Here is a 14,299-nt window from a genome sequence, read left to right on the forward strand (position 1 = left end):
ACAGTTTAAAAGTTTGAGTTCGACTGTGACTCATTGTCAGTACGTCAAACCTTCTTGGAGTGAGGATGCAAACTCTCTTCCAGTCCTGATATCTGTTGTTACTTTGTATTTTTGTGGACGAAGACTTTTTACTCTTCAACTTCCGTGTCATGTCTGCGTATGGGTCCAAATCACGATCCTCACATGACACCAAGAGATATAAATGGGATTTTGGACCATGATAGTCATGAATTGGGACACCGAGTGCAAGAATTAATCAACCCGGCACTTTAGACAGAGAGCAACTAACACTGAAAAAGGAAGGGTAAAACAAAAGGATGATGAGCCTTTTGAGGAATACAGAGTGAGAATAACGACTGTATTTAAGACCCATAGCGGCCTGTAGGAAGATGGAGATGTAAATGGGCCATTTCAACAGCAGTTGAAGAATGCTCTTCATGCAGGTTCAAAAGACGCAATTCACAGCTGGGTTAACAAACATATTGTTCTGCCTACAGGCACCTTGGAAGAATATGTAAATCGCGCCCTCCCTGTTGGAAATAGAAGAAGCCCTTAAACGTGTATAAGTGAATTAAAAAAAAAAAAGATGCTAAACAAAGGCTGTTTGAAAGAAATGAAGATAATGACACTCAGCAGGGATGCACACAACAGGGCAGGCACTTGAGGTCTCTGCTCCTCTCCTGTCTGGTCTTGCGAGGGAGGAGATGCCACCAGCATATTCTGGCCTTCCTCCAACTCCTGTCAATAAGAATGTAACAAGCCTATACCTCGTTTAACTACACCTGTACAAACAAGAAGTAAAACTGCTGGTGCGGGTAACGGGAGTAAAATGATGGGTGGAGTTTTAAATCCAGACTGCACTCCTAAATTACAATATTTGACTGAAGGGGACTTGTATCCCATGATTAAAGTGGCAAATCCTGCATATGAAGGTGAAAGAAAGAGAAGGAACAACAATTATTGTTTTCCAGCCCTGGTCGATATAAGAGTGTGTAAAAGCAGTGGAAAGTTTAGCACCTTAAAAAGATGTAAAAGAACACATTCTTCACTATACCAGTATACCCAAATAGCGGTTTCTGTTTTGCATTTACATTTGAAGAAAAAGATACACAAATACCCCAAAGATAGTATGAAAGTCGCACAATATTCTCAGAAGAAATTAGCCCTTGTTTGGTCACATTTGATTCTCCATGTAGAAGTCAGATTTTGACTTCTGATGTTGGCATTCTTGTGGCATGAAAATAAAAAAATAAAAAAAGGCAGGAAAAGCTTTTTGTGAAATACCTCAAGTTTTAGTGTCGAACACGGGGGTATCTTGGTCGGATCATAGCAAACCCTTTATCCAGATGTTAGATTGTAAAGGTCATTTTGTAACCTCTGTTTTAGTGTAGCACACACATCAGGCACAGACAGCGAGTCCCGAGGGAATGTATTTGCAGATAAAATAGATTAGTTAGCAGTTAGCAGCTGCAGGACAGACATGTTAGTGATGGAAAATAACGCAAATTTAGTCAAAGACACATTAAGAGACATGCAAAAACAAGGTCTCAAAGTTGAACAAGAACTTTGGAAGAAAAATGGTACAATGTTACAAGACATCTATGTATGTATGTACCAAACAATGAGCCTATCCTATTAAAAAAAAAGCCTGCTATATTGAGTCATGGTGTACCACAAGCCTCAACAGGGGGGATCCTTGGTATGGATACATCAATATTATACAACTTATGGTTTTAATTCGTATTCAAAATATTTTTGTATAGCATGTTTGACATGTGCAAGGCACAATCCACAAGGTAATTAGAGGGCAAAGTAATTTGGATTTTATTGAATTAAACCAAAGTGAAGAAAAAAAATATAAACCTTGATAGTAAAATGAGGGAAAACTCTGGTGTTGACACCTCCATATGGGACTCCTGGCATGCCTTTGGAAAATATGAAGCTCTGGTGTCTTCAATTTTGGTATTAATCGCTGTTTTTGCAGCAATTTTGACCTTGTGTGGATGTTGTTGTATTCCTTGTCTGCGTCTTCTCATTAACAGATTGATAACAACAGCAATCTCACCCATGGAGAACCCAATGGCTCAAATGTATCCTTTGCTTGGGGGACAGGCATAGAGAGCCTATCCGTCTCAATGTCAGTGAAAAGGGGAGCTTGCTCGCTAGACTCCCCCAGCTGCTTAGGAGTTGTGAAGTCAGAGAGCCTGACCATCAAGCAGGGAGTGAGTGACTCTCCAGGTTCCCTTCTATATCGACGGGAGGGTGAGACGCGATCTGAACCAAAGTGGGGAGTCCTTCCCTTGCCTTTCCTGAAGGGCCAGGAGAGAGAACTGACGCAAGAGCATTGTGCGACACGCACATATTTGGTCAAGCACAAGAAAAGAAGACTGTTAGTTGCACACACAGAGGTGAAGTGCTGGTAATCGCTCACTCTCAGAAGATAGAAAGATGATTGCTTTCTTGCTCAAGAAGAAACCAGAAACTGAAACGAGCATAAGACATTGCACTGACTGCTCACCAAAGTCAAGATTATGTTAACAAAGATAATGACAGTGATGATGATGATGATGTCATATATTATTACCTGCCTGATTTGTTTTCAGATTCAAGAGACTATGAATAAGATTAACATTGCCTCTGAGTGTAAATGTATTTATTTTCATAAAAATCATCCTACAGTTGAAAATTGCAGAAGTGATTGATGTAATGTGATATGAGAATTTGAGCAAAACAGGAGGGAAATGTTCGAATGATTGTACATAAGTTATCCCACATTTACTCTTAGTATTCAAAGCATTTATTCAACAGTATAAACTTGTTTGTGTCATGTAAGTTGAAGTTGTCTGTGAAGGAAGCAGAGCATGCCTCATGCTGCAGCTGCAGATAGGGAATTGTGCCCTTACCTCACGAGAGCATTCCTGCCTGTAATTACTTTATCGCAATGGTCTGTTTGAACACTGTAATGAAAGCATTCCTGTCTGTGATTTATTTTTCCCAAACTATTAGAGCAATTGTCTATGTAACCAGGAACCACTCTTTTGTAAATAAAAAGAGGTTGATTCAACCTGACAACCATATGGCCCCTAAAGAAATTATTACAACATACGAAGGTGAAAGGCTTCAACTTGCTGGTGTTAAACTGGTCGTTTGGACGTCCGCACAATTTGACCCATCCTAGACATTTATCCCGCTGAGGTTTTGGCTTTGGGAAACGAGTGAAGAATACATCCGTCATTTTTGGACGGTCGTAGCATCTGGAGTCGTTTCTGTAAGTTCCATTAGCAGCAGTGTTTTACTCTGCATGTTTGTCTTTCTGAGATAAATGGGCAGAAAGCAATCAGTACTAACAGGATATGTCTGCAAGCACATTTCTATGTTGACACTCTTCATGTTCGTGATGTGACGTCACGCAGTCTAAAATAGCACCCGCGCGGCACGCTATTAGGACCCATAAGCTAACCAAAAAAATGCCTGCTTTAACATTATAAGTCATTCTTTCTTTAACATTGTAATAGTCATTCTTATTGGAACTCTTAACTTGAAGTATGTTCCCTGTAAAAGAAAGTGAGTCAGTTGAACTTACAGAATGACATCATGGAACATGGTCAGGATGGTACCACCTCTACCTCAATATGAGCCAGGAAAAACCCTGAACTTGGTTATGAAGTGCCTCGTTCATCAGTAAATACAATTGATGTTGCTTTCCAATCCAGGTTCCAGAGCAACCCCACACAACACCGGCCTCACTTGGCCCGGCCTTCATTGTGTTTCCATTACAAACAGGCACCGATCAAATGGAGCGGGATCGATTGAACTATGCAAGCCTCCGCAGCAAAGTGCAGCGTGCAGGGTTCTGTCATTAGACTTCCCGATTGGTGAGTCTCGGCTACAGGTTTTGGGGTGATTTAAAATATGAAGTGCAGTTTCATGATTTGGCAATGTCACAAATTACAACTAATCAAATGCACAAAAGCATTCGCACAGACGAAAAATCCATGGCAAAAAGAAAAGTACCCTTCTGTTTCTTGCGGATCTTCTCCACCAAGCTTTTAATTTGGACATATTCATCCCACTCTTCACTGGCAGACGGGGCTTCACTGCTGCACTCTGAAAAAAGACAAAACTATTAAAACATGAACACTGCATGGCATAGGGTCAAGGTCAGTGGTCAGCAACCTTGAACACTCAAAGAGCCATTTTGACCCAGTTTCCACAGAAAAGAAAACACTGGGAGCCGCAAACTCGAGTTGACATCTTTAATTATATACAATACAATACAATTTTATTGATACAGCACATTTCACAACAGCTACAGCTTTAACAAAGCACTTTACATACAACAAAAATAGCCATAATGCAACAAGTGAAATCAATAAATCAACATAAAACACTATATACATAAAACACTATATACAATACTATATTACTGTATACTATATACATTAGACACCAGAAAACAGCTGAAAATTTGTCAGTCTCAGATCAGATCAAAAGCCAACGAATAGAAATGTGTCTTCAAACTGGTTTTAAACATGGACAGAGAGGGACTTGCCTAACATCCAATGGAAGGTCATTCCAAAGGGAAGGACCAGCAACAGAGAAGGCACGATCACCTCTGAGGCTTCGCTTAGTCCTCGGCACCTCGAGCAGCACCTGGTCCGCAGACCTGAGGACGCGGGAAGGTGTGTAAGAGTGGAGGAGCTCGGAGAGGTATGCTGGGGCGAGGTCATTTAATGACTTAAAAACAAATAGAAGAATCTTAAATTGAACCCTAAAGTGCACTGGGAGCCAGAAGGGAGGCCAGAATTGGTGGTATGTGCTCCATCTTCCGAGCTCCAGTTAGTAGGCGGGCAGCAGCATTTTGGACCAACTGGAGACGTTTGAGAGAGGACTCGCTCACTCTAAAATAAAATGCATTACAGTAATCTAGCCGAGATGTAACAAACGAATGGACGACTGTTTCCAAGTGCAGATGGGAAAGGAGGGGCTTTACCTTAGCCAGCTGTCTAAGATGAAAGAGGCTGGACCTTACAACAGCGCAAATTTGCTGGTCCATTTTAAGATCACTGTCTGAAAACCCAAAGTTAAGACTGTTAGCTTTAGATATGTTGCCAGGGGGCCCAGAGCAACAGGGTGGGATATAGAAGAGGCACTGGGACCGAACAACATAACTTCTGTTTTCGTTTCATCAAATATTCTAACTTGATAAGTCAACTTCTTCATTCTAAATATCTCCAAAATGATCCCAAACCAATCATCTAATGTGGGCTGTACTGGGCTCATCCATCGTCTTGTAATTGACTTCTTACTCGCTACCAGGAGCATTTGCAGTAACTTCATCTATCTCCTTTGTTCTAAAATAGTAACATGACCAAGATATAAGACATCAAAATTCAGAGGAATTTGCAAATTAAATACAACACTTAGAGACGTCTGGACACCCTTACAAAAATCTTTCACCTTAGGACATTCCCAAAATACATGGTAGTGGTTGGCAATTCTCGAGCCACAGTCTCTCCAGCCTGGCCTGTCCACCTCCGTTTATTTCTCCTGGTATGGGATCCGAAAGTATCTTATAATATTCTTCCAGCAATGCTCACTCCAGTCTATAGAGCTGGTTGAGGAGCATTGGAAGGACAAGATATTGCGCCACGTTTCATCTGAGATCCTCAACCCAGACTCCCTCTCCCACTTTTGTTTAATGTACAAAGTGTTGTCAGTAGTGGCACGGCATAAAGCCATGTACAATTTAGAAATTGTTTTTTGTGGGAATCACAGACATTGTGTTTTTTAGTATTTGGTAAAAGTCAGATTTGGTGGCTGAGAGGTTGGTCTGCTGACATTTGTGTGTAATATATGACCGCAATTGCAAATATCTGTGAAATTCATTCTGCGCTAAACCATATTTGTTCCGCAAGGCCTCGACGTTGTGGACAACATTTTTGTGAGTAAGTGAAAAAAAAGTTGTGAGGCCCCGCTTTTCGCATAATTTAAAGCTAGGGTCAAGTTTATTGGGGGCAAAGTCTTCATCGTAAACAAACCATCTAAATATCTTCAGCATCTTGTGTGTCCCACAAAAACTCACCACCTTCTGCCAAACCCGAAACGTGTGGGCTAACCATGGGTTCCCTTCTTTTTCTAAATGTTCAATTAAACCTCTATCTGCTATCGCAGCTTGGATAGGAAATTGAGATGATAGAGCACATTCCATCATTTTCCACGTAGCTGTATATGTGTCATTATACCAATAGAGAAGAGGAGTTATTTGAGCAGCATAATAATAATTCCTTAGTGAGGGAAGGCCCAAACCTCCACCTCCCTTCGGGAGTTGAAGGGTGGCATATCTGATCCTAGGTTTATGGCCCTGCCAAATAATCCTGGAAATCCACTTGTCCCATTCTCTAAATTGATTCTCGCTCACCTCAACAGGCAAACTCCTACATGGATAAAGCAGGTGAGGGAGTACACTCATCTTAACTGTGCTTACCCTTGAGCTGAGGCTCAGGAAGGGGACCAGATTCCACCTGTGTATATCTGCTTTAATATTGAGTGATATTGGTTGATAATTTGCCTGGAAGAGCCCTGAGAGATCCTTAGTCAGTCGTATCCCCAAGTATTTAATGTTTTCATTTTCACGATTTAATTTAAAACCTCTCCGTAACGCCTCAGTGGCCGTAAAATTTAGAGTCATCACCTGTGTTTTTAAGATGTTAACTTTGTAACCTGAAAGCTGACCAAATATGGTCAGGGTTGACATCAATTCTTGAAATGAGCTCTCTGGTTCCCCCAGACAGACCAGTACATCATCAGCAAACATTGCCACTTTGTGTTCAACTCCTAACATACCTCTGATATTTATATTTTGTCTTATCATTTGGCCAAGTGGCTCTATAAATAAATCAAATAGAAGAGGTGAAATTGTGCAGCCCTGCCTACACCCTCGTTTCAAAAGAAAGACTCCAGAAAGATCCCCATCGATTTTGGGGACAAGGCTGATGGCTTGTCATACAGCGCCTGGATTACTCTAATAAACCTGTCCTCAAAACCAAATTTCTCCAACGCCTTGTACAGAAAGGCCCATCTAACCAAATCAAAGGCCTTCACGACATCCAGACTCCCTATAATTGATTGTGTTTTGTTCTTGTGGACATCATTCATAATGTGGAATATTCTTCTAATGTTATCAGTTGTTTGTCAGTGACGAATAAATCCGGTCTGGTCCAGATTAATGAGGTAAGGTAGCAATTTCTCCAATCTTTGGGCAAGGATAGACATGAACAGTTGGTAGTCTAGTTGAGAACAATAATCGGTCGATAGTTCCCACATTCCTTCCTGTCTTTCCCTTCTTTTGGAATAACCAATATAGTTGCTTCTCTCCACGAGGTTGGGGTTTTCCCCTCTCGTAAAACATAATTAAATGTTCTCAACATTAGTGGGGTTAGAATTTGTCTAAAACTTCGATACCAATGACAGTCATAGCCATCAGGTCCTACTGCCTTTCCTGCCTTCAACCTAGAGATTACTGCATCAACTTCCTCCGCTGTAATTTGTTTCAGCAGATTCTCGTTATGCAAATCAGAGAGCAAGTGTAAGTCTCGAGAGCCAAGACAGGCATCTATGTAATTCTCTTCCAATGCATTTGGCTGTGAGTACGAATCCCTGTAGTATATTTCTAAGCATTCCTGAATTTTATCCAATTTAATTTCCAGCATATTAGTTTTTGGATTCTTAATTTTGTATATTGAATTATCCTCTTGCTGTCTACGCAGCTTGTAAACCAGATATTTTGCCGATTTCCCACCCAACTCAAAATATATCTGTTTTAGACAAATTAGATTTTTTTTGGGCCTCTTGTGTGTAAATATAATCAATTTCCCCTTTTAATTTCCTGATTTCCTGCTTTGCAGTGGGATTTGGGTTGTTTATATCCTCCTGTTTTTTTAATTTCAACTTTGCCTGCAGGTCTGCAAGTTTGAGATGGGAGGTTATGGAAATGAAGTTGCGCCTCATAACCGCTTTAAGCGTGTCCCACAGAATAATGGGTGAGCTTTCTCCCGTGTTGTTTATTTGCAAAAATACTTTCAGGTCTTCATTAATTTGTGTTAAAATTCATTCATTCATTCATTATCCATACCGCTTTTCCTCACAAGGGTGTGCTGGAGCCTATCCCAGCTGTCTTTGGGCAGTAGGCGGGGGGACATCCTGAATTGGTTGCCAGCCAATCGCAGGGCACACAGAGACAAACATCTGCACTCACAATCACACCGAGGGGCGATTTAGACAGTCCAATCAATTTACCATGCATGTTTTTGGAATGTGGGAGGAAACCGGAGTACCCGGAGGAAACCCACGCAGGCACGGGGAGAACATGCAAACTCCACACAGGGAGGCCGGAGCCAGGATCGAACCCACGACCTCTGAACTGTGAGGCGGACGTGCTAACCAGTCGACCACCGTGCCGCCTGTGTTAAAATTAAATGTTAAAATTAAATTTCCACAACGAAGACCGTTTCTTCGTATCCATCTACAAAGTCAGGAATACAAGACTATGATCAGACAAATCCCTTGTGAGAATGTCACAGTCTGTAACTTTAAATCTGTCCACATTTAACATAAAAAAAATAATCAAGTCTAGCATACACCTTAAACGAGTTAAAGTAGTGAGTATAATCTCTGCGGGATGTATGCAACTCACGCCAAATGTCAATTATCCCCATTTCTGCCAAATAAGATTTAATTTTCCTCATAAGCGGAGTAATTCAGCTAGTTGGATTTGTGGAGTCCAGTTTGGAATCAAGCCTAAAGTTTAAGTCTCCACCGCAGACAACCAAACCCCGAGAATCAACCATTAAATTTAAAATATTCCTGTAAAATTGCCAATCACTCCATGGTGGCGCGTACACATTAATAATAGTTATTTCAGAGCCCTCAATTTTTCCTGTCGTCTTTACATATCTACCCTCCTCATCGCTAATTTCACATATTGTTCATAGTTGAGTGTCCCTGAAATAAGTGAAGCCACCCCTCGTTTGAGTTTATATTTATCCAATGAAGAGAAACCAAACTTAAAACAGTTTCTTCTCAGCCTCAGATGATCTGTATGGCTCATATGTGTCTCTTGGAGTAAAGCAATCTCGGCTTTCTTCTTTAGTTTAGACAATATTTTGTGTGCTTTGATCACATTCAGAATTCCATTCACATTAAAAGAAATAACTTTCACTTCACTCTGCATTCGGTTGTAACACCAGTACATGTATCAAACCCCGAAAGCAGCTGGCGTCACCCCAGAAGGCAAGAACACAAAAAACATGAACAAATAGAACAATAATAACAGCTGAAATCTGAACACACCTATTTGCACTTCCAGCAGTGGTTTTATTCTACCGCCTCCCTCAGCTTTTGAAGTAGTGCCCCTATTTAAACCTTGCACCAGGAGGCCTTCTACTGTGATGACACCTCTACTATTGGTAATACGCATCAGTTTTTACCCGACATCATTCCCATTTTACCATACCGTCCAAATCCAAAAAGATTTTCTAGTTCTCATCCCGTCTGTATACTTGCAGCTTCTCCTTGAATCCAATCGCTTCCAAAGTATGCCGATGACGCGTCCCCGCGATCTGTTGCCACGACGCGCACCTCCGTAGTTTTTCGCCTTTCTCATGGCCATAATTTCCGGGTAGTCGTGATCGATGTTTATTGTATTGGCTTTCCACACAAATCCTTCCTTCTGCCATGCTAGATGGAGCACCGCCTCTTCGACCGTTAAGCATAGAAACCTCACTAGGATTGATCGGGGCTGGGCGCCAACCGGTGGGGCTAATGGCCCTGCCCTGTGCGCCCTCTGGATTTGCAGTGTAGTCGAATCGGGAATTTCCAAGTTAGCTTTCAGTATCTCATCCACAAAACAAATCATGGATTGCGATCCCGACTCCGCACCTTCCGGAATCCCGAATATTCTCAGAGTTTCCCTAATCGAGTACGCCTCCAGAGAAAGCAATTTAGTGTTCAATTCTTCTTGCATTGTCACCATCCCGTCCAGTACTTCGTCAAAGTTTTGTAACTTGTCTTCGTGCCCAGCAACCCTGGTTTCAACTCCACAAAGTCTCGCATTGGCTTTGGCTTGATTTGAATTGTTCGGCAAAAATATACTCATAAGACTGACTAACTGCAATTTGTTTGTAATGTTGAAGCGTTTCCCTACACCTGAAATAAGCCTACTCACTGCAGTTGAGCTAAAGTGATTATACCTGCTACTTACACTTACTGAATCTTTCTCTCTGGTGAGTATCATGCATCACTATGAAGGTGTGTTTGACTGTGTTTCAAACACCTTGATTCTCACCATTATACAGTAGTTCTTTGTTTCAAACATTGTGATCAACTGTAAGGATGTACTGTCCCCTCATTGTTGAAAAAAATGACAAAGGTCCCCTGTTGGATGGTATGAAGCGACGCTCACACTCCTAGGAGCTGTATGTTCCCATTCACACTGCCGATGCACTTTGTTTCCTTCAGAAATGGCTGATTTAACCTAAGTGTGATATTTATCTAAAGTTTTATCTGTGAGACAAATATTGTGAAAATAATTTGGTTAAAAATGTCCCATTCATTCTGTGCATTGTCTTTTTTAAAGTTCTTCTTAATTATTATCTGTAGGCAGGAGAAAAACATTTCCCATCAAGCAGATTTACAAATTCCTTCCCTTGACAGCTGTACGATATATTCTTAAACACAGTAATTCTCTGTTAAACTTTGTGATTAAGTAATTACTGAGTCTCCTCTTTTCCTGAACAAAATGACACAGGTCCCCTCTTGAATGGTATTGAGCGACACTAAAACACTTCTAATGTTTTGTAATCAGGACAAAAAAAATATTCATCATTGTCATTTTACAACATTTTAGATTAAATAGTTATTGCTTTTGATTGCAGGGCCTAAACAAGATCATAAGACTGACTAACTTAAATGTATTTGCTATATTTAAAGTTTTCCCTACATACACCTAAAATGAGCCTACCCGAGCACTGCAGTTTAGCTAAAGTGAATATACCTGTTACTTAGTTTAGTTCAGTTAATTTGGTCAAAACAATCAGCAAATTCCTAATTAGCTAGGAATTTCATTTGAAATCACCAAAAAGGAATTATTATAAGTATATTATACTATACTAATTATACTATTTTTACCCAATTACAGCCTTCATATTATAGCCATATGTATAACCTGTCCATAGCCTATTGAAGGAATAATTATAAAATAGTTATCACACATTTGCTGATTCTAGACTAACACTTCTAGATGGATGCAAACTGCATTTTGTTGTTCTTAACTTGTGCTGTAATGACAATTAAGTTGAATTCTATTTTATTATATTCTGTTCTAATTATGGCATAATAATTTGCTTATTTCCATCTACGGGTATATAAAATCAGTTAAGTGCAGAAAATGTGTATTACAAGATCAAACACATGAAGCAATAAACACAACAGACACTTTAATTGCTTTTGTGGACCACAAAGTGGTGTGGTAGTATTCTCTCACCAGGAGGTGAATGCGAGAACCAGTTCACCCCTAAATTGCTTAGAGAGCAAGTATATTTAAATATTGTATCCATTCAGAAAATGGATGGACGGTAAAGGATTTGTCCAATATTAGCATCAGGCTGGTAATTACTGACTCTAGATGGATGGCTGAATAATAGCCATATGTTGATCAGACGGTAATTGCATAACACATTTATGATCATAATACACAATTAGCTAAATAGCTTTACACATAAGCAGTTATAACAATCAATAGAAAGAAGAAAGAAAACTATTTGTGTCTTGTGTAATACGCACACCAACAGGCCTTCACATATCTGTAGGCATACAGCTTTGTCTAATGTAATGGAATGTGGCTTTGAGGGATATCTGACAGCGCAAGAAGTCCTTGTGACCAAGGATGTCTCCAGGCCAGACGACCTGGTCCTTGAAGTGATTAACCATAGATGGAGAAGTTCATAACCAATGTTTTTTGATTAGACTTAGCTGACAGCACAACACTATAAATTTGAGGGTTGCATCTTAGACAGCGCCCTTTTCTCACTTCGCCCCCATGGGTGTGAGTGTTCGCGAGGTAAGAAAAAATGGCCAGATCTGACTTCGTCTTATTCCTGTATTTCAAAGATTAAAAGAAATGGACGAGTAAATTCAATCAAGTTGCGTGAGTCTTGATTTACATTGGATGCTTTCTTGAAAGATTAAACAAACACGCATTGGAAAATGGTTGTGGTTTGTGAACTAACAATTGAGCTTACATCCCAAGTGAGTGACCTGATGAAATTTTCCAACAATGGATATTCTTTCAGTAAAAATGTAACATATATTATGCGTCTGTGTGTGCATAAGTGTGGGGTGTGTGCGTTACATGTTCAACTATCACAGCACTATCATACTTTGATACTTTGATGTCCTGCAACATTTTTCGGTTCCGGTTCCGGCGCCGCGCGATTGGCAGCCCGCTACAGTAGCTCCGGCTCATCGGTGAGCCTTTTCGTGTGTTTTTGTTCCTTAATATTATTCTACCTCATACCTTTTTCATATAGTTGATAGTCTTAACTTGCGTAGCAATGGACACCCAAACTGCGGTATTCTTGCTGCTGCTGATGGCTATTTTTTGCGCGATCGTGTCCGGCGACATGGCTCAGAGCCGCGCCCCCATTGTTTACAGCCGGAATCAGCTGTTAGCACTCCGTGCTAACCCTGCGCCGGCTCCCGGGGCGAGACCCGATATTCCCCGTGAGCTGAGGAGGAAGTGACGGGGATCTCGTGCGGGGGTTAAATGCCGGGAAAGGAGGAGACGATACCATCCCGTCCTCCCGTCTGTTATCATGGGGAATGTTAGATCGCTCCCCAACAAGATGGACGAGCTAGCGGCGCTTACCCGGCATGAGAAGGACTTCCGGGAGGCTAGCCTGATGCTATTCACGGAGTCGTGGCTAACAGCGCTAATGCGGAACGTGGTCGTAGAATTGGACGGCTTCCAAATCATACGCGCAGACAGGACGCTGGAGAGTGGAAAGAGGAAAGGAGGAAGGCTGGCTGTGTTTGTGAACGATAGATGGTGTAATCCTGGGCACATCACGATTAAGGAGCAGCTTTGCAGCAGGGATATTGAGCTGCTAGCTGTTGGCATGAGGCCATTCTACATCCCGCGAGAGTTTAGTCATGTGATCGCGGTAACCGTCTACGTCCCACCAGCTGCCAGCAGCGACACAGCCTGTGATGTCTTGACTGCAGCAGTGAGCAGGCTACAAACACAGCACCCAAATGCCCTGATACTCATCTCTGGTGACTTCAATCATGCCTCCCCTTCCTCCTCTCTGCCTTCATTCACACAGTATGTCACCTGCCACACCAGAGACAATAAAACACTGGACGTTTTGTATGCCAACACCAAGGAGGCATACACATCACTGCCCCTTCCCCCGCTGGGCAAAGCTGATCACAACCTGGTGGCTCTCCAGTCTGTGTACAAACATCTAGTCCGCAGGCAGCCAGCTGTGACCCGCACGGTTCAGAGATGGTCTGGAGAGGCCGAGGAGGCCTTAAAGGACTGCTTCAGCACAACTGTGTGGGAAGTATTCAGCGATGCTCACGGGGAAGACATTAGTAGTCTAACGGACACTGTTACAGACTATATAAATTTCTGCATGGAGAACACCATACCCACCAGGACAGTAAGGTGTTTCTCCAACAACAAACCCTGGATCACACCAGACATAAAAGCTCTCCTGAAGGAGAAGAGGAGGGCTTTTGCGTCAGGCAACATAGAGGAGCGGAAGACTGTGCAGCACCAGCTGAGGAGGAGGATCAGAGAGGGGAAAAGGTCCTACAGGAAGAGGATGGAGGAGCAGCTGCTGCAGAATAATGCCAGGGGAGTCTGGAGGGGCCTGAAGACCATCTCAGGCCACGGACAACCCAAGACCCGGACTGGGGGGGACCTGCAGTGGGCAAATGAGCTGAACCTCTTTTTCAATAGGTTCGATCAGATGCCTGCCTCCACTCAGTCTCATCTGCTGCAGCCTCCACCAACTCCTCCTGCTGGGCGTGTCACCCCCTCCCCCCTTTTCTCCACAGTCTCCAGCTCCCAGCTACACCAGATAGCCACCACTCCCTCCTGCCCAGCCTTGGCCTTCACAACATCTCAGGTGAGGAACCAGCTGAAGAAGATGAAGGTGGAGAAGGCAGCGGGTCCAGATGGCATCAGCCCCCAGCTCCTCAAATCCTGCGCAGACCAGCTGTGTGGAATTGTCCA

General features: G+C 42.1%; 1 protein-coding gene across 1 annotated transcript in view; it reads right to left on the reverse strand.

Moving 5' to 3' along the window:
* setd3 (SET domain containing 3, actin histidine methyltransferase) overlaps positions 1–14,299 on the reverse strand; it is a 189,018-nt gene that overhangs the window by 146,474 nt on the left and 28,245 nt on the right. The window contains exon 3 of the mRNA XM_086049398.1: positions 4,015–4,107. Within this exon, the coding sequence (XP_085905524.1) occupies positions 4,015–4,107 (93 nt within the window). The remainder of the gene's footprint in view (positions 1–4,014; positions 4,108–14,299) is intronic.

Source organism: Filicampus tigris, chromosome 13 (assembly GCF_054856515.1).
Source record: "Filicampus tigris isolate MCC_2025a chromosome 13, RoL_Ftig_1.0, whole genome shotgun sequence".
Lineage (NCBI taxonomy): Eukaryota > Metazoa > Chordata > Actinopteri > Syngnathiformes > Syngnathidae > Filicampus > Filicampus tigris.